Genomic DNA, 23,972 nt, shown 5'->3' on the forward strand with positions numbered 1-23,972 from the left:
TGCCGACTGTCCACCTTGAACCGCAAGTACTTTCTGTGGGCTGGGAACATGGAAATATGAAAATAGGCTTCTTTCATGTCCAATGTTGCCATGTAATCCCACTTTTTTAGGAGGGGGATTACCTCTTGGAGAGTAGTAATGCAACATTTTTGGGGCTTGACATGAATGTTTGCAGGCCGTAAGTCTAATACTGGGCGCATTGTCAAATCTTTTTTTGGCACAAGGAAGTAAGTTGAATAAATACCCTTGTTTACCTGGTGTCCCGGGACGAGTTCTATCGCGTCCTTTGCTAGCAGATTGACAATCTCCTCGAAGAGGATCTTCTGGTGTTCCAAAGAATGTATTCTTTGTCGTGGAGGATGGTTCCGGGACGCTCTAACAGTTCTATGCAGTACCCAGCGGATACTGCGGACAGCACCCATCTGTCTGATGTGATCCCTTCCCAAACTTGGGTGAAGTTGGAAATGTGTCCCCCTACTGGGGTTGCGTGAGAAGGGACCCTGAACGGAGCGTCATTGTTTTGGTGGAGGCGTGCCGCCTCCTTTACTGGGACTGCCTCTACCCTTACCACGTCCTCTTATTACCCCTGCCGTAACCCTGGGTAGACTGTTGGTTATTATTGTTCCACAGTGTACCCTGCCCCTGGGAATAGTTAGATCCTCTCTGGGAATTTTGGCCGTGTGGGTGACGGAAATTGCCATTCCCTCTCTGATTAGGGGGTTTGTTGGTTAGTTGGCCTAGGGATTTGAGTGTCTCATATTTGTCCTTGGCATTTTTCAGCGCGTCCTCCACCGCCTTACCAAACAACAGATCCGGCTCCACTGGTTTATCTAACAAAGATGCTTGGATTTCAGCTTTGAATCCAGACTGCCGTAACCAAGTGTGTCTCTTAATAACAGTACCTTCTGCTATCAATCTGCCGGCGTTATCCGCAGCATCAAAGGTTGCTTTTAAAAATGCAACCGGACACAGCTCTTCCCTCCGCTGCAACTCGTGCCAACTGGCTCTTTAAGGGTTCTGGGGCGGAGTCTATGAGTGCCGCGACTTCTTCCCACTGATGGCAGTTGTAGCTGGCCAACAGGGTGGTGGAGTTGGCAATCCTTGCCTGGTAGGCGGAAGTGGAGGCTACTTTCCTGCCCAAACCATACAGTTTCTTGCTCTCCTTGCCGGGAGGAGCTTTGGACGATGACAAGGGTGTTCCAGCCCTCTTACAGTTGTTAGTAACAACCAGGGAGTCCGGTTTCAGATGCCCCCTTATATATAGTAGGTCTGATTGGGCTGCCCTGAAATGTTTCTCAATCCTGGGGTTCACTGCCCTGGTGAGGTTAGGATTTAAAAGTGAAGGGTCTATTCTTCTCTGAATAGTCTTAAGGATAAGGATGGCCTGAGCAACAGGCCTCCTTTCTCCCACTAACTCTTCTGCGAAGTCCCTCTCTTCTTGAGCACCCTGGGTGTCAATGTGGAAATGTTCTGCCACTCGGGACAGAACTTCATTCAGGTGAGGTTGATTGTCGACAGGGGAGCCGGTAATCGGGGGTTCTTTCTCTACCGGGGAATCTACTCTGTAGGTCTCCGGATCTTCCTCTTCTTGGTCCTCATCATCCCCATAGTAGCCGTACCAGTTTGCTCTTCCAACATGCCCAAATCTGGATCCTCACGAAATGATGTATGCCCTTGATATTGGGAGTAGGGCTGTATATAGAAGGGGTCCGAAGACCGTGTTGGGGCTTCAAACCGGGACTTCTTACTTGGAGGTATTGAATCCTTAGAGCCTGAGGGTGCTGACCCGTTGGGAGTATAGGAGAGAAAGTGTTCAGGGTTCTTTGTGTAAAAATCTGCCAATGAAGACATCCTTGACATAACCCTGTCTATGTCATCACTAGACCATTCTCTAGAACTGGGAATGATCCTTTCTGGGGCTTTCTGCGCCTTATCCTGACTAGACTTACTGTTTTAGCAGGTGTCCTTGGGATAACAGAGGACTGGGAATTGTTTGTCTGTTTATGAGGAGTGGGAAGTTTTTGAGGTGTGTGAGGAGGCTGAGACTGCTTCCTCTGTTTACCCCCCTCCCCGTGGGCGGAAGAGTGGTTTCCCTGTTTTTTGTCCCCGCCGGAGCCTTCCGATGCCTGGCGTCGAGGTTCGGGGGTGGTGTCCCTATCTTTAAAACGTGGAAGTAGGGACTCGGGAGCCGCCGTAGTGCGGTCTGGGATGGAAGTCGGCTTCATCTTCAGACGATCGAACTTCCGTTACACTGGGGAGCGAGGCACCCTTGGCAACAGTGGATGATTGCCTGGAGTCATGCGGCGATCTAGATCGAGAACGCCCAGAGGACACTGATTCGGACCGTTCTCTATATGCCTATTTCCAAGAACTCGACGTGCGCGTTGAGTCTCGGTTGGACTTCTTGTGCTTTGTGGAAGTGCTGTGGGTAGCGCTTGTGTCGCTGGGGGTCTTCCCCATAGCCGCCCTGCCGGACCACCTTCTGAAAGTACGGCATTGCTGAAGGCGCCATCCGCTGCCATGGCCTCCTGACGCCTGGTGGGCCCAACGCTTGATCGAACAGTCCTTAAGTGTTTTTGGTTTAAACCTACTACAAGCTCTGCAGTTCGCCTCGGGTTGGTCCCTCGGCAAGCAGAGATTGCACGTGGTGTGCCCGTCGACCCAAGGATACTTGCGGTTGCACTTGGGGCAGAATTGGAAAGGGGTACCCTCCATACGCACCTTGTGGCAGCGGGCTAGTAGGTGTAGGAATATAAAAGAATGTACCTTTATACCAAAAGAGTGTAGAGTATGTCCACCCCCCACTCTCCCTACTTGCAGGGCCGAGGCCAGATTGGGGTAGGACAAGGCAAGATATGCTATGGTTTACTATGATTCCTATTTATACTTGCAGTCCACTTTATTTTAAGATTTTGGATCGCCAAGGGTTCTGGTTATCCCACGGGTCGGGTCTAATCACAGACAGCAGGGCACATCTGGCAGAATTGGATCAGCGGGGCGGTTCTGGTTGCTGGACTGGCTTGGCCCTTCTGGTTGCTGGACACTGTAGATTAGTGGGATAGCAAGTCTGGAGCAGGCAAGTATTTAGTGGCAGCAAGCCAGACTGGATCAAATGCTTCCCCTAAGTTGTGGGATTGCTTCAGGATTTTGCCCTAGCTGAAAAGGAGTTCAGCAATGCAGAGGCCTTGCGAAGAAATCTTCAGGGCGCCACGCAGAAATCAGGGGGGGTTAGGGGGGGGTGTGTGTGTGTGTGTGTGTGTGTGCGTGTGTGCGTGTGCGTGTGATTTATCCTGCCAAATGACATCACTAAGTTTATGGTAGGGACAGACTTACTACCCACACCCACAAGGCGATGATTGGGCAAGAGCACAGTTCCCACCTTGCTCTTTGCTAGTTGGATGACAGAAAGGGCTGTCATGTTTTATGACGTGACTTGGAAACCTCCCATAGTTATTGGGACCAAAATCGAACTTTCCCACAAATACATATTTAGGTAGTTATGCCCTCTAAAAAGATCAGATACATAAATTACATATTTCGTGGGTCACCTTCTAATCCAACTCCCAAGTCGGTGGGACCTGGTTTCATCTTTCTGTTGAATTTCGGCAATTTTCACCATAAAAGTACATATGTGCACAATAACCCCTAGAACATGGGTACACAATATTACATTTGCAACATTAATAGTTTCTGTGCAATTGCTCATTCTTCATACCTTCGGTTCCTTACGCAGTAAGAATTTCTACCAAGTTTTCAAATGTGTAGCAGAAATTCAGATTTAGATGTATGTACTTTTCACTCTTTTTTTTAATTCTTGCTGCCAAGTTTAATGTCTTGAAGTTCAGCAGCAAAATAAGCATTTTAAACCCAAAAATCACATGTCAGTTTTTTTTCTTTCTTCCCAAGTGTGAGCAAATGGCAAATCCTTTGAAGTTGAATAAGGGGCCTCTCCCTGGAGAGTGGAGCTTCCTGCCCCTCCCCTGGAAGAATGAGTGTCCAAGCCTGCCATTGTCTTCGATTGGCGCCCAGACGAATGTCTAATGAGGTCCTTTGTCATAAGTATGCGAGGCCTCCCAACAGCAATTAGCCTTTCCTGCCAGCAGTGGAGGTGTCAACCTTTCCCAGGCTCAGAGCAGGTTTTTTTTTCATATAGTTAATTACCTCAGACAACGCTTAGTTTTAAGTTTAACCTAAATCTTTCATTTAAACATATAAAATGAACACAGTTTATAAGTGGATTTTTTTAACATTAGCAATCCTTTGACATTGTAAAGAATTAAGCATTTAAACAAGAACATACTTTAAAACAGGCGATTTTGCCTTCATTCATGAAAAAGCACATTAAACTGATCTCTTTAAATCCGATTTTCCTCTGCAGCAAATACACATTTTAGTCAGCATTAGTTCTTCTCTTGAGTGCTGGAAGGCTTTGCAGCATGGATACATGTATCATGCCTTTGTTTAGAGTTTCTCTCTGCACAAATGATTCTGAAATTTGTTGCAAAGTTTAGCTGCGTTTTTCCCGTGGAAATGAAAACAAGGGGTCCTGGGTTGCTTTTTCAAAGATACATTTTGTAGCAGCTGTCATTAAATGAGGCACGGTTCCTCTGAGCCACACTGGATGGTTCTGTGAATTTCATGTCCCTTTTAATCTCACTGATTCGGTAGAAATTAATGGATTTTTACACCAAAACAGCACTTTTTAAGGTTGCAAAGCTAACATTTTAAAAGGCATTTTCGGTTTTCAGCACAATTCATTCACTTTTGCTCCATGTTGACTGGCAGAGCCCACTGGCATGATCCTGCAGTGAGAACTCTGTTTTCACCCCCCCCGACTGTGTGTGACAGGGTGTGCAGCCTTTTTATGGTTGTGACCCAAACGCAGTTTTGAAGATTTTGGCGCGCACAGGAGTCAGCGCATCCATTTTGGGCTGTTTCCTTCACCATTTCAGTACAGTGATGTAATGGGGCACATTAGATTGGGTCAAAATATCCCACCGTACCTTCCCTAGGGCGCAAGCATTTAGGAGCGGCGTTTGTGGAGCCCAGAGCTGTCCATGGTGGGAGCAGTGGGGACAGGAGTAGCCGCAGAGGCCTGTTCAAAATCTCATCACCTGGTAGAAAGTCTCCCAATCCCGCTGGGGTGGAAGAGGATGAAGGAAACATAGGTCTTGAACTTAACTCCGCTAATTGAGGTGCGCTATCTTCAGATTCTGATTGTTCAGAGACCTGCCGTTTAGTTTCCAAGAAGGCTAAGAATGGTTGTCAGAGTGATGTAAAAGGGCCTTTTCCTTTTCTGTTCCTCGCTTCAGGAAGGATGCTCCTACTCCAGTGCCACCAGCAAAGGTCTGGTCTTGCTAGGCATCTCTGGACCAGACTTTTCTGGATGAGATTTTGAAGAGGCTGATAATGGGCAAGCTGTAACCACTCACCTCTTTCTGGAGCACTGACCAACAGAATCCACACACCTTGATGTCACAGTCCTTTCCAAAACATAAATTACAGGAGTTGTGTGGATCTGTCACTAACATTGTGCCAGGGCATTATGAACACTCTTCTAAGCTTGAAGCTGGATTTAGATGACATTTTTTCAAAAAGAGGAAAAAAATCACAAAGTGACTGGAGCACGTTCGGAAAATGGCACTGGCAGCTTTGAGTACATTTTTGTTTGACATCACTTCCTGTGAGAGAGGCTGGTTTCAGAGCCATGCCACATAGGGGGTGTTTAAAAGTTTCTAAAGCAGATTGCATCTGGGGTGTATTTCATAAGATGAGAAGTCTGTGGGAGAAATGTATGCATTAGAAGAACAAGTTACTTACCAACTGGTAACGTTCTTTCAATTGGATGTTCCTCCAATGTATTCCTCATTTTAGATGTATTCCATCCAACTTTAGCTGCTTTGGAAAAGAAATTTCACAGAGGGGGCTGTGTCGATGTAGTCGAGTCAATGGTCCCTCGAAAGCCTCCGTCGAGGGTGACGTCATCGGGTATACAAGTAGCACGCGCGGCACCCGTTGGCCTCAGTTCTGTTTTTCCCCCTTACTCTTGTTCTACTGTGTAGATTGGGCCGGTAGTCAGGTATCAGCCTTGCGAGAGCTGAAGTGGCAATAACTCAGAACAATCTACAGAGGGGTAGGCTGTGAGGGCGATGAGGAATACGTTGGAGGAACAACCAATCGAAAGAACATTACCAGTTGGTAAGTAACTTGTTCTTCGAGTGGATTGTGTCCTCCAACGTATTCCTCATCTTAGACAGACTCTCATAGCAGTATAGACAATTCTCTGGAGGAGGGAGTGTTAGGGAGAATTCTCTGTTTAGGCTGAATTTCCTAACCTAGTGAGTCCCCCAGCAGCTTTGCTGGATTTTTGAGGTTTATTTTTTTCTCCTGCCAAGAGTGAGACTCTTTTTACCCTCACTCTTGGACATGATTTCAGTGTGTTCCTTTGACTCTAGATGTGTTTAATGGGCTATGGGGTCTTTTACTCCATAGGGCTTCATGTGTTTTTGTGATGTGTGTTACACAGCACCCTCAGTGCAGTAACACAGGGGTGTCATAGTGACCCCCCAGTATAGACTCCATACCCTTGGACTGACTACTGTCTCCCAGGAAAAATAAATGGGTAAGTCCCGGGGTTTTTTGTTTAAGGGGGATTGAGCAAGAAAAGGGACTATTCATATAGTGTAAACAAAATGAACATTGCTCAATTACCTCTCTCTTAGTCCACCTTATAGGCTAGTCAGATAGAAACTAAATCAGTTTGGGTAAGTTATCTATTCCATTTACCCACAGTGCATATGTGTTGACAAAAAGATTTGTCGTGCCAGAATACAGGTGTTAAAAACACATTTTAATCAACAATTAAATTCAATACATAGGGTGGTGTATTCTTTCCACAAGACATTACCACCTTTCGAATATATAAAAAAGTTTAAGAAAGACAATTTAGAAAAAACAAATCCCGAATGATGGCACGATGGTGCCAATTGTGGCTGAGGTTAGTAAGTGACAAATACAATTATGCATAGACATGAGATGTTATTACCAATATCTATATTCGCAGAGGAGCAAACTATCAGTGTTCAAACAGAAAATACACAAATATTTTTTTGTGTACAAAGACAGCAAGATTTAAAGTGTCTTAGGGATGTCTACATATGTTTCGGCTGAATAGAATTTCGTGAACACCTTCCCTGGTGTTCCGCTGTTATTGTTTAAAGCCCTCTTCAGGACAGTGCGTTGTTTTAGAAAATTGACAGTACGTTCAATGCTCCCGTCTCTGTTTGGTTGGAATCGAAAAGGAGACTCTAAAGAAAGACAAAGAAATTGGAGTCTTTTTTTAATGAATTGTCCCGGATTGTGCAGAATTTAAAAAAACAGAGTGATTTTAACACACTATCTTAGGCAAAATGTAAGCGGGCTGTTTGCATGCCCTATGTGAGCAGTTTCACTGACCTTTTGATCTTGAGTTGGTTGGACTAAAGTATTTAATGGTTTTCTCAGGCCGTAACTTCCCATTTCGTGATTTGTAAATTTGGATAATTTATCCACTTGGTAACTTCGAATCTGTTTCTCAATAATTCAGGTAACAGAAGTGTTTTTGCATTTTTCAATTTCAGGCTCTGTACCTATTGTGACATGGACAGAGGGGAGAAGGAAGAAGACACATAGTTGTCCGATATATTTTTAAAGACTTTTTGTTTCGTTTTTTCAGAACTGATTTCTCTTACAGAGATATGTTAGTTAACATACCTCCTTGTCGAGGCTTCTTCACAACTTTTATATGCTGTTTTTTATTTTAGAAGGAGATTCAAAGGGCCCACACGCATCGACTTCAACTTTATGAACTCATCTGCCTGAAGAAAACGACAAAAAACAAATGGGCGAGTTTGTAATTATATTTGTCTCCAACGAAAGAAAGTTGCCATTATTATGCATATTTCTCTGGCCAACTACGTTTGTTTCTCAGTATTCGCTGACAAAATTCTATATTGGCAGTGCGGGCGGCCATGGTGCTGCAGCGATTGTTTACCTGCTGGTTGCTCTCATTTTCAATTTCCATGCGTGGGAGTCTTTCAGGTCTTCGTTCGTGTATACCTTCGTGGTTGAATACTACAGAGAAGCCGCGGATTGTTTCTTGCCATGTTTATGCGGTCATGTGATCATGTGTATGCGAGATGATGCAACGCGGTCTAGTGCGTCGTCAAGCTTGTGTAGTTCAAAAGCTTTGGAAGTGCCAAATTTTGAATGAATCTCAGGGTCGCCATCTTGAAGTGGTGTGCGCGGACATGAGTGCATATTAAAATAATGCTTCACTTCATAGTTGGTGGATGATGTAATCATCAGTTTATTAATTACTGAATTATTCAGATGTATATTCTCAGTGTGTAGTTGTTTAATGTGCGTCGTTTTTGACGCCCCATACTGGATTGCTTACATTTTTAATGTAAGCACTGGTTAACTCAATAGTGCAATCCAGTGAGCCTATTCCAGGTGTTGTATGCATCAGCTGGATTAGTGAGGGAGATCTAAGCGTTAGAAAAAGATGCCCCATTCAACTGCAGAGTTTAGACCGTTCTTGACAATGTCTAAGTCGAAAATCCACTTCTGTTCGCTCTTGCGCAGGGCCAGGTCTCTGTTTCCCCCTCTTTTAGGTGCTTGAGATGTTTGGATAATAAACCAGAACATTTCACTTGGTTTATGTTTTAACTTCACATAGTGAGCCACTAGAGGTTTGTTGGGTGTTTGATTTCTGATATTACACCTGTGTTCTCCAATCCTGGTTTTGATTTGTCTTTTCGTTTTGCCAATATACAATAATTGGCACGGGCATTGGATGGCATAAATGACCCATTGTGAACAACAGTTTGTGAAGGTTAATACCCAGGGTTTTCCCTTCAGTTGAATACTCTTCATATTTTTGGTTAGAGAGCAGACTGAACAGTTTCCGCATCTAAAATGTCCTGTGACAGCTGTAAGGTCCCACAATGTCCTTTGCATGTTGGTTTTTTTGTTTTCTTTGGGATATGTATGTACGAGATTGTCTCGTAGATTGTTTTGTCTTTTAAAGGCAAACCTCGGTGGTGCTGGTGAAAAATCCTCTGTTTTAATGATGTGCCAGTTTTTCAAAATTAATTTACGTAAATTGTGGCTTATCGGACTGAAAGTTGTAACGCAGGTCATTTTTTCTGTGGTAGTTCTTTTTGTTGGATTTAAACATGCCTCACAATTTTGGTTCTTAGCCCTCTTGTATGCCACATTAATTTGTTTTTTAGGGTATCCTCGTTGTTTGAGTCGTTGTTTGAGTTGCTTCCCCTGTATTTCATAGTCTTCCAGATGGGTGCAATTTCTTCGGACTCTTAGGAATTGTCCTATCGGAAGATTTGATTTTAGACTCGCAGGGTGAAAACTTTGGTACTCAGAGTATTTATGTCAGTTTTCTTCCTGAATAGATTAGTAATTAAAGTGCCATTGTTTTGTGTCAGGATTTCTAGGTCCAGGAAAGGAATGACTTCAGTATTATGAGCCATTGTGAAATCGATGTTTTGATTACATTGGTTTAGCCATTGGTGGAAGTCCTTCAGGAGGGAATCTGAACCCCTCCATACCATGAAACAGTCATCAATATATCTGTGCCAAGCTTTTATATTTGATGAATATGGGTTATTGATGTGATAAATTGAGTTAGTTTCCACATGGTCCATGTATAAATTAGCTATATCTGGTGCGAATGTTGCACCCATACTTGTTCCGTGTTTTTGATTGTAGAAAGTCTCCTCATACAGGAAATAATTTTCTGTAAGGGCTAACCTGGCGCATTCAAGGATGAAGGCGGTGGGCACCGTTTTGTTGTTTATATTCCGTTGATTCAAATATTGTTCAAGGATTTGGAGACACTCTACTTGCGGGACACTAGTGTATAGGGCCACTACATCTAGCGTGACCAGAATGTCGTCATTTTCAATTTGAATGTTCTCCAAAATGTTGATCATGCTGGTAGTGTCCTTGATGTAAGATTTCATTTTTAGGACCCATGGTCTAAGGAACCAATCAACATATATGGACAGAGGTTCCAAAATGGAGACTATTGCTGACACAATCGGTCTTCCTGGTGGTTTTTCACTGTGTTTGTGCACCTTTGGCAACAAATAGAAGGCTGAGATCGTAGGATTGGAATTGATGAGGAACATTTTTTCATCATGATCTATCCATCCTCTTTCTTGGGCATGTGCCATCAGACTAGATATTTCTTCTTTGAGTCTTGGTGTTGGATCCGCCTGGAGTTGTTTGTAGAATTTTTGATTTGAAAGTTGGGACTTGGCTTCTTCATTGTAGGCTACTTTATTCCATAGGACGATACCCCCTGCTTTGTCTGCAGGTTTAATTACAAACAGGGAGTTAGTTTGGAGGTCTTTTAGTGCTTGTCTTTCGGATCGGCTAAGATTGTCTCGCAGAAAGTTTTTTTTTCGAGATCAGCTTTTTTGTTTCATCGATGATTTTGTTTTCAAACGCAGCAATGGCTGGACTTATCATCGTTGTAGTAGGACAGAAAGTGGATTTGGGTTTTGGACCAGTTGTACTTTTATCTTTTTCTTTCTCATTGGAGGATGGATTTCTGAAGAAGTATTTTAAACGTATACTTCTGAAATATTTTTGTAATTCAATTTGAGTTTTAAAGTCGTCTGCCTTTTTGACAGGGACAAAACTAAGACCTCGACTTAATACTTGTTTCTCACCTTCAGTGAGAACATGTGTGGAAAGGTTGAAAATGGGTATTACCAATTCTGGACAGGTCCGTTCCAGTTGCGTGTTTGCATTCGTGGGGGTCCTTGAGTTCTGTTGCGGCCTCCTCTGCCCCTCCCTGGAAAAAACTGTTGTTTTTGTTTTTTTCCTCACGTGATGCATTTTCATTGGTGCTATTATCAGAATCACTGCTTGTGGTGCTATTAGTGGTGTTGGAAAAAGTAACATATTGTTTTCTTTGGTATCCATTCCTTGTTCTTTGTGGACCTGTTTTGTTGACATTATCATAGAATGTAAAGTCACCATTGACTTTACTAGTCTTGAATTCTGAACAGAACCAGTACAAACCATCATATTGTGGACGTACTGGCTGGGGCAATTCGATTGCCCCGGGGTCTGTTAGTCGAGGGGGCACGTCTCCGTCCCCCCTGATCGAGTTTTGGCTGGTGGCAGTGGATACTACTTTTTATATTCAACCGCGAATATTTCTCTATGGGATTTTCCCATTGTTCGAGGCTACTATCTTTATTTACTTAATTACGATAGCCTCGAACATACCGCCAGTTTATTTAATTATTATTCATTCTCCGGTTGGTATTTTTTGCCAAAACTCGGTTCTAAAATGGCGTTTGTGTTCTCTCTTCTGTGACTCCAACCCAAGTCGAGCCCTTTGTTCCACTTTTTGGCGGGCTTCTCCACAGAAGCCATCCAAAGTGGTGCCACTCTGTCTCACCACTTAGCATGTTTGAGTGACAGCTAGGCTGAGTGAATGGGGGTTTTCTGCATAAAAGCAGGGCTTTGGGGACTGGAACTTCAGAAGTCACCACAGGACCTAAGAATCCGACGAGGGAGAAGCTGAGCCGACCTGCTACGACAACACCACTGGTGGAGCCCTGATGAACCGTCTCACCACTTTTCCCAACGACAGTGGAGATCTCCTGTCGGAGAGTCTTCTTCCTTTGACTGGTGGGGATAACCAGTTTCACCGTCTTTTTGCCTTCCCGACGCATCTCGTGGCCGCCTTGCCTGTGCCAAGCACCCTGGCAACCGGAATACCGCGTTTTACCACGACCGTGAAATAAAGGGTAATACCTTTAACCGGAAAACTCTGCGGCTGGTTTCTTCCCTGGCAGTGCAACAACCTTCATCTTTCCTCCAAGTCGAGATCTTCTCTTCCTCTGGACGACGCCGAGACTTGCACCCACTGTCAGGAACAACTGCCACCGCTGGAGGATCGTTCCCACTTAAGGTACTGTGTTACGCCCGGCTTCCCTTGCCACCGACTGTACGGGGTAGATTTAGCCCCCGGCTTTCGAACCTGGGTTAGCCTGGGACACCCAGGATAAACTTTTCTGGGCCTCTCTAAACTCTTTTCGAACTCTCTGCAAGACATTCAAAGCCTAGTGTAACTGTGTGATCTTGGGCGCATTTGTGCTCTGCTCTCTCTAAGAATGGGCCCAGCCTATTGACTTTGGCTCACAAGTGACTTTTGCTCTTCTGCCTTGCTAAAAGTGTTCCTAAATCTTAGAGTGGTGCATCTTCACATATTCTGTCTTTTTCCCTCCCTTCTTCATGAACTTATTGGAGTGCCATCTATAGTTAAGCGCTCACCTCTGTCTGGAAATAAGTGGTGTTAACTAAGACTTGTCTGACAAGGAATAAGGGTTGTATATATTATAATAGTAACTGTGTTTAGAGTGTTTTACAATAAAAGTGCTGGAGTGTTTCAAACAGTGTTTTTTAAAATAAATAATTATATACTTTGATACCAAAGCTCTGGTCAGTGTTTGCTTGTGCTATTGTGCCCGAGTGCCTATTGTGTATACTTTGCATAATGCCTAACTCTTCTTGAGGGAAGTCTGACTGTTCAGCCACAGCTACCAGGTAAATCTGGGTGGTACAGACTGCTACCAAGTGGGTGTACTGCTAACACCTGTAGTCCTAAATCTTTTGCAGTGTTCCCAAAGGGAACTGCACAGGTTTCTGCCTAACAGGGAGTAGATTTTTTGATACCCTTAAATGGCTGAATATAGTACTGCTTTACCAAAATTCAGCTCCTTAGACTGGGAAGAATCCAGACTGTAGAATTTTGAAAAAGTATGCAGCGAAGACCAAGTTGCTGCTTCACAAATGGATTTTATGGGAACACCTCTTTGAAGGGCTGTCGAAGAGGCAATGCCTCTGGTGGAATGGGCCCTTAAGCCTTCTGGTGGGTCTTTCTCTGCTAATCTGTAGCATTCTGAAATGCAAAGCACAATCCAACGTGATATGGTTTGTTTTGACATTGATTGACCCAATTTCCTTCCGGTGTAGCCAATGAAAAGTTGATTATCCACTCTAAGCTTGGAAAGCCTAGAAATGTAAAAGCTTAGAGCTCTTCTCGGGTCCAACCTGTGCAATCTTTCCTCCTCCTTACTAGGATGAGGTGGAGGGTAGAATGTGGGTAGAACAATTTTGTGATTTGAATTAAAATCGGACACAACTTTAGGTAAAAATTAGGGTTTAACCCTTAATACCACTCTGTCCCTATGGAACACAGTATAGGGTGGCCCAGAAGACAGTGCCTGCAATTCGCTCACTCTTCTTGCAGATGTTAAAGCAACTAGGAAAGCAGTTTTCCATGTCAGTAATCTTAATGGACAAGTGTGCAAGAGTTACAAAGGGGCAAACATTAAGAATTTCAGAACCAGATTAAGATCCCAAATTGGTACTTGGAAAGGATAAGGAGGAAACACATTGGTGAGTCCTTTTAAGAATTGTACTACTATAGGAATTTTGAAATAGGAGCAGATGGAAAGCGCTGCAAGACAACCTTTAATGGTCCCAACATTTAGACCTCTGTGTGCTAGGGACAAGAGGAAGGACAGTACTTCCGGAATAGAACATAGAAAAGGATCAACATTCTTTTCTCTGCACCAGTTGCAAAACATTTTCCAACAGCAACGGTACAGAGATTTTGTTGCTGGTCTTCCTGCCGAAAGCAACACCTCCATGACGTCATCTGGAAGGTCCCAATCCTTGTATCTCAGCCTTTCAGATACCAAGTGTGAAGGTTGAGAATCTTGACCTCTAGATGGAGAACCTGACCCTCCATTTGTGAGAGAAGGTCCTCTCTCTGAGGAAGACGTACCAGGGACTGATGGACAGGTCTAGAAGGTCCGGGTACCACGATCTCCTGGCCCAATCCGGGGCAATCGGGATAATGCGGTTTCCGAACCGTCTCAGTCTCCTGATGACCTGAGGAATGATGGGAATCGGAGGGAACGCGTTTAATAGTGTGAAGTTCCATTCCACCATGAACATGTCCCCTAGGGCTCCTCTCGAGGGAAATTCCCTTGAGCAATACCTTTCGCACTTCCGGTTGATTCGGGTCTCAAATAGGTCTACTTGAGGGGTTCCCCAAAGGGCGAAGATCTCTTGAATGACTTCCTGAGCCAGTTCCCACTCGTGGGACACCATGCTCTGCCTGCTCAGAGCGTCTGCCGTCATATTCTCCTCCCCGGCTAGATTGACTTCCGTTAAGGAGATTCCTTCTTGAATTGCCCAATACTAGAGCTGCATTGCCTCTCTGCATAGAGGTAGTGACCCTACACCTCCTCTTTTGTTTAGATAATGCATGGCCACTGTGTTGTATGTCATTATCAAGACATTTGTTCCTCTGACAGATGGTAGAAAAGCCTTCAGCGCTAGTCTGATTGCTCTCAGCTCTAAAAGGTTGATGTGTAGTTTGGACTCCGATGGAGACCAGCGACCGCTGATTGTCAGATCATTGGCATGAGCTCCCCACCCCATGAGTGAGGCATCCGTCATTACTGTAATCTCCGGCCATGGTTGCCAAAATGCTCTCCTTTTAGGATATTTTCTGTGCAAGTCCACCACAGAAGAGCCTGGCGAACTTTGTTCGGGATCTGGAGAAATCCGTCATTTGACCTGAGAATTGGGACCATTGAGTCTTTAGAGCCCATTGAAGGGATCTCATCCTCAGGCGTGCCTCTGGCACTAGGAAGATGCAGGATGCCATGAGGCCGAGCAACCTTAAGAAGTCGTAGGCCTGGAGATTTTGGGCATTTTGGAATTTGGAAACCATCTGAAGAAAGTCTTGAGCCCTCGACTTGGGAGGTGAGCTCTTTCCCAAGGATGTGTCTAACACAGCCCCTATGTACTGGAGCTGTTGGGAAGGTGTCATTTGTGACTTCTTGAAATTGAGGGAGAAGCCCAGTTTGTGGAGGAAGTGGCAGGTGACTTTTAGATGATCCAGTGCTTGTTCAGCAGAACGTGCCCTGATCAACCAACTGTCCAGGTAGGGGTAGACGTGCATCCCCCCCCCTCGCCTGAGGTCAATCCGAATGGCAGGGCTCGAAAATGATAGTGTCAGTCGCCAACTACGAACTTCAGGTATTTTCTGTGCTTGAGATGAATTGGCACATGAAAATAAGCGTCCTGGAAGTCCAATGACACCAACCAATCCTGAAGTTGAAGGGCCTGAAGGAACTGCGAAAGAGTGACCATCTTGAACTTGTCCTTCGTGAGGAATCTGTTCAAGTTTCTTAAGTCCAAGATGGGTCTCAGTCCAAAGCCCTTTTTGGGAATCAAAAAATACAGGGAGTACCATCCCTTGTTCCTCTCTGCTACAGGTACTGGCTCTATAGCACCTTTCTCCAGCAGGGTTAGAACTTCCTGCTGTAGGAGCGGGTCTGAAAGCTTCAAAGGGTGTCTCCCTGGTGGATTGTTTTGAGGTTGCGTTAGAAAAGGAAGGCAGTCACCTTGGGCTATTATTTCTAGAGCCCAAACACCTGAAGTAATGGCTCGCCATTCTTGCAGATGCTGTGACAGCCTGCCTCCCAGAGATGTCTTGTGATGCAAGTCCTCAAAGTGGTTTTGTGGTGGTTGCTGAGGCCGCTGATGGCAAAGAGGGTGCAGCTGGAGGTGGCTTTGCACGTTTTCCTCGTCCACCACGAGTGGCCTTTCTCTGGCCCCTTTGACTGGCCATACCTCTCGCCTTTCCATATGAGGAGTAGTAAAGATAAGATCGTCCCCTCCAAGATTGTCCTTGCGCACGAAAAGGCTGAGGTTGCCTAATAGCAGCTCCTAAAGACTTGGCAGCTGCTTTTGAGGTCTGCAACCTCTCAAGGGTCTCGTCAGCCTTGTTGCCAAAAAGGTGAGACCCGTCAAAGGGCATGTTCAGAAGGCAGTTCTGTACGTCTGGTGCGAAACCCGACTTCGTAACCACGCAAATCTGCGTATTACCGTGCTAGTACCCATGGACCTGCTCACACTATCTGCAGTGTCCAATCCAGATTGAAGGGATTCCTGCATGACCTCCTTTCCCTCTCTAACAATGGCCTGGAATTATTCCCTTTCATCCCCTTCTGGTATGTGCTCTGCCGCCATTGCAATGCACTCCCACAGAATGTACGAAAACTTTGCCAAGGCACATGTGGAGTTGGCTGATTTTAACGCCATACTCCCAGCTGAAAATACCTTATGTGCCCAGCCATCCACACGCTTATCGACCCTGTCGGAGGAATAGAAGGGTATGCCATTTTATTTGAAGCTGTGGCTGCCTGGACCACCAGACTCTCGGGAGTGGGATGTTTAGATAGGTAGCCGGGGTCGCTACTGGCAGGGCGGTATTTGAAGTAAGGTATTTATTCACTGGAGGAATAGAATCCGGAGTCTCCCAATTCTTGGCCACCCTATTTTGCAAGGCTACATGGAATGGTAGGATTGGATCTTCGGTGGGACCATGGTCCAATATATCTGTCAAATCATCCTGGATGAATTGGGTTGGTGGTCTAGCCCATCCTAAATAATCAACAACTTTTGACGGTATGAGGGACTGGCGTGCTCTCCAGGTTCTGGCCTGCCAAAATCTGTTTCAGGAGATGTATCAATGCCACTTGCATTATGTAAGGATTCTACCAGGTCCATCATCCTGCTTTCTTCAGAAATAAGGCATTCTGGGACATTTGGGGTACCAAATTCCAGTCCAAAGGGTACATTCTCCTCATCAGATCTCTCCTGCTCCTCAAAAATTGAGGTCAGGGACTTGAAAAATTCCTTCCTAGGAAGAGGTTTAAAAACCTTTTCTGGAGGAGGTGGGAGAGGTGTGTTAGTGGACCCTGAAGGCATTACAGGCTTTGCAGCCTTCTCTTTTCCTTTTTCTGGCTGAGTTGGCTGAACTGGAGCCTTTGGAACTTTTGGCGCCGAGGGCTTCGGGGGTCGACGTCGACAAAGGCGTCGATGGTGCCGACAGAACAGTGGTCGACGGAGCCGGCTTCGAGGGCGTCGAGGCGCTCTTCGAAGATTTGCCCTTCGAGGTGCGTTGGGTTTCGGACGGCGTCGATGACCTCGAGCGGTGGACTCGAGCCGTCTTTTTCGCTCGGCGTCCTAGAAGGTTCTCGATCCTTCCTTCCTCGATCACCCTGGCTAGAGGGCGCGCGAGTGTCGGAGCGATGACGCCCCCGGCCGGCTTCTAAAGAAGGCGAGGACTGAAGCTTCGCTTTTTCGAACACCTCCATCATTTTAACTCTGAATGCTTCCCACTCTTCGGAGGAAGAATGTTTTGTGGGGCATTTCATTCTTTTTGGGAATTTGTCCGAGGACGAGGTGGAGGGGGACCTGTGGCGTCTTTTTTTTGATTTTTTTGTCGAAGATGATGAGCGATGGGAATCGCATCGTGACCAGGACCGATACCTTTCGTGTCGAGGAGACCTCTCCTCACGGGACCTCGACTCGACGCTATAGGCTTTCCAGTCGGATTTACACCTACCTGTAGTTTTCCCTTCCTCTCTCGCAAGGCCTTCCCCGTCATCACATGACACTTCGTACAGGCCTCCATGTCGTGGCCTTCCCCGAGACACCACAGACATTCTCGGTGTGGGTCCGTGATAGACATTATCGAACCTCAAGATTTACACTTTTTGAAACCAGACCGCGGGGTCGTAGTCCGCAACGATGACAAGGACATCTCGATGTACATCTAGTAATATTCACTGCGTCACAGAACTCGAGGTACGCCGAATCGCCGAAGCAACATGTACCGCGGAAAAACTGAACTTAGGCCAACGGGTGCCGCGCGTGCTACTTGTATACCCGATGACGTCACCCTCGACGGAGGCCTTCGAGGGACCATCGACTCGACGATAGCGACGCACGGCGCCCTCTGCCGAAATTCTTTTCCGAAGCAGCTAAAGCTGGATGGAATACATCTAAGATGAGGAATACGTTGGAGGACTCAATCCGCTCGAAATGGTATTACTAATATAACTACTAGTAATGGTCAGCTGTTGGTATAGTAATTAACACTACTGAGGCAGATTTATTAAGTGTGAAAGCCTGTGAGTAGAGAGGTATTGAAAATCCAACCAATCACTGCATAATTCCTGCTCCAACAAAGCTGCAGGCAGCACTCCCTCTCATGTCACTTGTGTTTCAGAAAGGGAAGGCAGTCCACGCAATGGACGACAGCACAAGGAGGACAAAATACTTCCAACAACATGGAACATCGTTAGGCAATCAGAAGAACACAAAACATTAACAGAGTTTAACAATAAAAACGGAATGCCCCCTTTACACAGTGTATATTAAGTCTAAAATGTCTGTTACAGATACATAGAATACACATGTCTACGTGACATCTCCCTTCAATCTGATATGCCACACAAGTAAAAAGAGATAAAACACTGATTTCACCAATGGTCAGAGAACATCACTGTACCTCAGCTGCCCTTCTCTTTCCAATATTCCAGCTATAATATTGCTCCACAGACTTTGCACAGAAAGGTTCTACATCTTCACCTAAAACAAGAACAGGAACAGAATGAGTTCTACAATATATTTCAAAATCAAATTAACAGTTATAACAGAGTGTTCCCTTTCTGCATCAAATTTCAGTGGGTTCTTAGCCGATTACTTTCATATGAAGGTCACATATATCGTGGTGAGAATCAAGACAACGCACATGCCGTTTTTAAAATGTTAGATAACATTGAAAGAGGCAATTCTCCACATGAAAGTAGGGCCTTTATTTCTTTTAGAGATTCTAAATATTTATATTGAAGTTATATTATGTTAAATAAGTACAGGTTTACCTATTTTAAAAACAGAGTGCTGCCTTTTTGTATATGGTGGTGCTAGGCAGATCTGCTGTCCACACTGCAGCAACTTGCATCCTGTAGTGTTCTGCTGTGTGGATGAGGCAATCCCTATTCCTGTAGGGTGGCACACTGTGGGGTTCCCAAAGCATCATGCATCAGAACAAACAGCAAAAGTGGTGCTCACACCCAGTTCAAAGTTGGCAGCACAATAGTTTATGAAAAAGAAAAGCCTCAAATATTGGACTTGTGAAAAAGTAAAAAACGGTTCAAAGGAAAAATGCCTCACTTCCATGTGGTTTGGCATTTTAAGTGAGAAGGAGGAGACCATCCCCAGCAAGGCGTGCAGCCATTTCCACGGTCAGGCCATCACCCTGTGCCCTGGCTGATGGCCAGTTGGTAACAGAGTACAAGCTGGTCAGGGCTACCATCACACAGTTGCTGGGCACAATTCAAGGGGACATTGGGAGCCGGACTGTCATCAGCACTGCTGTGCCTCCACTCGTCAAGCTAGTTTCAGTCCTGCAATACCTTGGGACGGGCAGCTTTCAGCACTCAGTAGCTATGATGCTTGGCATGGCCCAGTCCACATTTAGTGCAGACCTGGGCCGGATGCTGGATGCACTGCTGCGCCACTTGAACCAACATATGGCATTGCCCACCACCCAGGCACAGGTTAATAAACTGAATGCATACGTCTATGCAATTGCACAAGAGCCCAACGTGATTGCAGCCCTAGACTGCACACATGTTGCACTGGTAGCACCCCGGGTCCATGAAGCAGCGTAATGGAATAGGAAACATTTCCATTCACTGAATGTCCAGATGACCTGTAGTCCAGACCTCAACATCAGTCAATGCTGCGCTCTCTACCCTGGATCCACCCACAACTCCATGGTGCTGCACAACAGCACACTGCCAGCCTACATGGAGAGGCACAGAGGAAAAAGCACATGGATAGTGGGTGAGTACAAACCCTGCCAGAAATGTATGCCAAAGCACAGGAAATGAAGGGGGTGGGGATCCTAGCCACAGGAAGCCTTGCATGCCACCATGAGCGAGAGCCAGCACCATCACAGTACCAGTATCACGTACGGGTGGCACACACAGACACCTGTATACGACCACCACACTTGCACCCGCACAAGATGATGGCCACACACTGCTCAAAACACCATAGCACATGTAACCACGACGAACACAATGCACCTGGTCTGTGCAGCATTAAAAGATGACACCCAAGATCTACTCAACCCGGGGCACCACACAGGAATGCAAAGTGAGAGGACTCCACTCCCCATCCCCTAAACCACTGTAGATGATCATGAGCAAACCCGGACATGAACATCCCCGAGAGAGTGACCCATGAATGCACATTTACATGCATGACAACCAAAATGAAACGTGGGGCCATGTAGCTTTGAGACAGCCACATCCAAATACAAATGACTCACCCTGAACAGCGAGTCATGACGATAGCCTCATCCTGAGGTTCTGGATGCACCACTGTGCCAATAACACCCAGGGGTAGCGGAGCAGGTGGAAAGTGGGCTAAAAGGGTCATAGTGCCCATTGCAATGCAAACCCATGGAACATGACTACACAATATTCTGAGTAGAAGTGGTTACATGAGGGTACTTGATGAGCAGGAGTGGCGCACACAAACCCATTCACATAGTGCAGCATCCACCGGCATCCATCATTCATCCCATGTGCAGCCAACTGTCAGCCGCCACAGGACAGCCCACTCAACCACACAAGGTGCATGTACGGGTCAGATGATGCATGGCATGACACATGATGGATGTATACCTGGTAGGGAGAATTCTCTTATTTGGCTAATTTCCCAAACCTAGTGAGTCCCCCAGCAGCTTTGCTGGATTTTTTTTTTTTTTCCTCCTGCTAAGAGTGAGACTCTTTTCCTCCCAGTCTTAGGCATGATTTGAGATGTTCTTTGACTTTGTATGTGTTTATGGGCTCTTTTTCAAATTTGTGAACAGAACCAGTACAAACCATCATATTGTGGAAGTACTGGAAGGGGTTAATTAGATTGACCCTGGGTCTGTTTTCAAGGGGGCACTGTCCAGTACCCCCCATGTCGAGTTTCTGGCTGGTGGCAGTGGTTATCATTCGAAATATTCCACCAGAATATTTCCTATGGGATTTTCCCATTCATTTTAAACACACCACTTTTTGGTGCAATGTTAAAGATACTGCCGGTTTATTTATTTAATATTAATTCACCGGTTGGGTCTTTTCGCCAGAACTCGGTTTTAAAATGGCGTTTGTGTTCGCCCCTGAAATTCTAACCCAAGGGGAATAGGCACCCTGCACTGCGTTGCCTCGACAACTCAAGTCGCACTCTAGTCTGATTGGCCCAGTGGTGAGCCGCCCGGCTCACCACTTAACATGTTTGAGTGACAGCTAGGCTGTTGAATGGGGGTTATTCTGCATAAAAGCAGGGCTTTGGGGACTGGAACTTCAGAAGTCGCCACAGGACCTAAGAATCCGAAGAGGGAAGAAGCTGAGCCATCTGCAACGACGACACCATCGGTGAAGCCCTGTTGCAACAAACTCACCACTTTCCCAACGACAAGAGAAGATCTTCTGCTGGACGAGTCTTCTTCCTCTGAGCTGGTGGGACCAACCAGTTCGCCCCTTTCGCCTTCCAAAGACGTCTCTTGGTCGAATCGCCCGTGCCAAGCACCCCGGCGGCCGGATAGCCAAGCTTCACCACTTTGACTGCAAATAAAAGGAACGCACCTTTTACAGACGAACTCCGCGGCTGGTTTCATCCCTGTGCAGTGCAACAAATCCACGTTTCCTCCTCGACGAGATCCTCTCTTCCCCTGGTCGAAACAACAAACTGCAACCACTGCCAGGAACAACTGCCACCGTTGGAGCTTCCTCTCTCTTTAAGGTACTGTGTCCTGCATGGCCTCCCTTTCTTCGGTTTGCCCAAGGTGACCCTTAAATCCTCGGCTTTCCAAATGCGTTGGCCCCAGACCTTCTAACTTAACTTCTTGAACTACCCCAACCTCTTTTGAGCATTCTGCAAATACTTTTTTGCTCCATTTAAAGTGGGCCTGGCCTATGAACTTTGACTCTGCAGTGTATACTGCCTTGATTCCCTTGCTAAGAGCTCCTAAAAGTGTTGGTAACTGTTGTATTTCTATGCTCTGCCTTTTTCTCTCCCTTTAACCGAATTAATGGAGTGCCATCTGGGTTACGCGCTCACCTCTGTTTTACAAATAAGTGGTGGTTTAACTTAGACTTGTTTAATAATTCTTAAGGGAGGTGTGTATACTTTTGTTGATTGTGTTTTGAACTTGCTTTGCTATATAGTGCTAGTGTATTTCTTAAAGTGTGTGTTAAATAATTATATACTTTAAATACCAAAGCTCTGGTCAGTGTTTGTTTGCTCTACTGTGTTTTTAGCCCTATTGTGTATACTCTATATACTGCCCTAATCATCTTGAGAGAAGTCTGACTGCTCAGCCACAGCTACTAGGTAAATCTGGGCGGTACAGGCTGCTCCCAATAAAGATTGCCCACGCTTACAGCTCAGGAAAGTCTTCATTCTATTAAAGACAAGGAGGCGAGCATTATGCTTTACTTTCTTTATTACTGCCATAATTAGCTTTTCAATTTAAACTTTTAAAACTACAAATTTTGTAATGTTTTTCTGAACTTTCTTGAAAAAGGTACAAATTTTGGGTTTAAAAGTTCTGCAATCCAAGTAAAGTCTCAAAATCTAACTCCAAACCACGACTCCCATGACTCTCCGGGGTTTGGTAGTCCTGACCTCTCCTCCTGCACCTATCCGCATGCAGGTCAGCCCTTAAGAACCCTCAACCCTAGGTCCTTTCCTCTTTCTTTTCCTTTTCCGAACTTGTCTATGAACCGCAACAGTCTTAATGCCAACTAGAAAACGATCTTCAAACTGTAACTGTGACTTCGAACTGTTGAAGCCTGAACTCCTTGGATGAAGGTGCTTGTGTCCACATTAATCTGTTCACGATCAGGTTGCTTTTTGATCGTCTCCCACGAGAAATGGAAAACAACACATCAGGGCGGGTATCCAACAAAGTGTCACGACCATTGGCGCTTGGAGGGTTTGGCGAAGGTGGAAGTTCCGTCGCCATTAGACGGTTCCGTTACGTTTTTTGTTTCAACGTACGGCGCAGTCTAGTGTTTTTCCAACATGGCCGCCCGCCGAGTATTTCTCTATTCGAATCTCAGCGGGTTGGCGCGTTGCAACTTGCTTTCCCGTTCGTTGCGTGCGCTCAGTAGCGTTATCTCCTCTTAGCGATCTTCCAACCCCCAATTCCTGCTACTCTCTCTCCCGCTTGCTCTCTCCCCTTTTCCTCGCTTCCTGCTCTATGGGAGTTTCTCCCTGCTGGCCGTTTTTCTCCTGTCAGTTTCCCAGGAGCTCTCTCCTCTGTGGCGCCCATTCACGCTGCTTCGTTTCCTTCTTGTGATTCCACCGCTTCTGCCTGGAGCTGATTTCTCTGGATACTGCTTCTAGTACTCCACGCTTCAACGGACCTGCTTCAGGAGTCTTCTGTCAACTTGTGGGGGTTTTTTGGGCCTCGGAGGCTTTTTCCCCCAATAACAACTGGCTGTCACGGGAGGGGGTCATCGTGAGTTTTCTCTGTTGAGATTCACGGTGGCTTCTTTTCGAGGCAGACCGTATCTGCTCTCCAAGAAGAAGTCTCAAAGGGAGAAACCACGTCGAAGGAGAACCCACTACTCTTCAACATCAGGTGAGGAGGAGGACGGCATTTTGGGGGAACCATTCTTATCAAGTGAAGAGGAGGACATTACAGACCTAGTGGGCAATTCTGCAGGCCAGTCACCAATCCTTGATAGCTTGCAACGCCTAAAAGAAGAAGACATGGCCACGCCACAGCAGTTACAGGAGCTGGTGGCCGCAGTTCAGAACCTTAATGTTGAGGTCCAAACACTCAAGACCGACAACGCAGCACTCCAACAGAGAGTAGCTGCTAGAGAACAACAGGCTACTGATCTACCCCTTTTGCCTTTAGTGTCAGGAAAGTTTGATGGCACTGAGAGAAGGGTGAAGGAATTCCTTGAAGCCTGCAATATTCATTTCACCTTTAGACCCTATGC

The 23,972-nt window shown here is 45.8% G+C and overlaps 1 protein-coding gene across 4 annotated transcripts in view; it reads right to left on the reverse strand.

The window, feature by feature from the left end:
* YEATS2 (YEATS domain containing 2) overlaps positions 1 to 23,972 on the reverse strand; it is a 1,971,885-nt gene that overhangs the window by 433,484 nt on the left and 1,514,429 nt on the right. For all 4 annotated transcript variants that reach the window (XM_069617830.1, XM_069617832.1, XM_069617831.1 and 1 more), the window contains one exon: positions 18,464 to 18,543. In XM_069617830.1, the coding sequence (XP_069473931.1) occupies positions 18,464 to 18,543 (80 nt within the window). The remainder of the gene's footprint in view (positions 1 to 18,463; positions 18,544 to 23,972) is intronic.

Source organism: Ambystoma mexicanum, chromosome 10 (genome assembly GCF_040938575.1).
Source record: "Ambystoma mexicanum isolate Mex_15411 chromosome 10, UKY_AmexF1_1, whole genome shotgun sequence".
NCBI lineage: Eukaryota > Metazoa > Chordata > Amphibia > Caudata > Ambystomatidae > Ambystoma > Ambystoma mexicanum.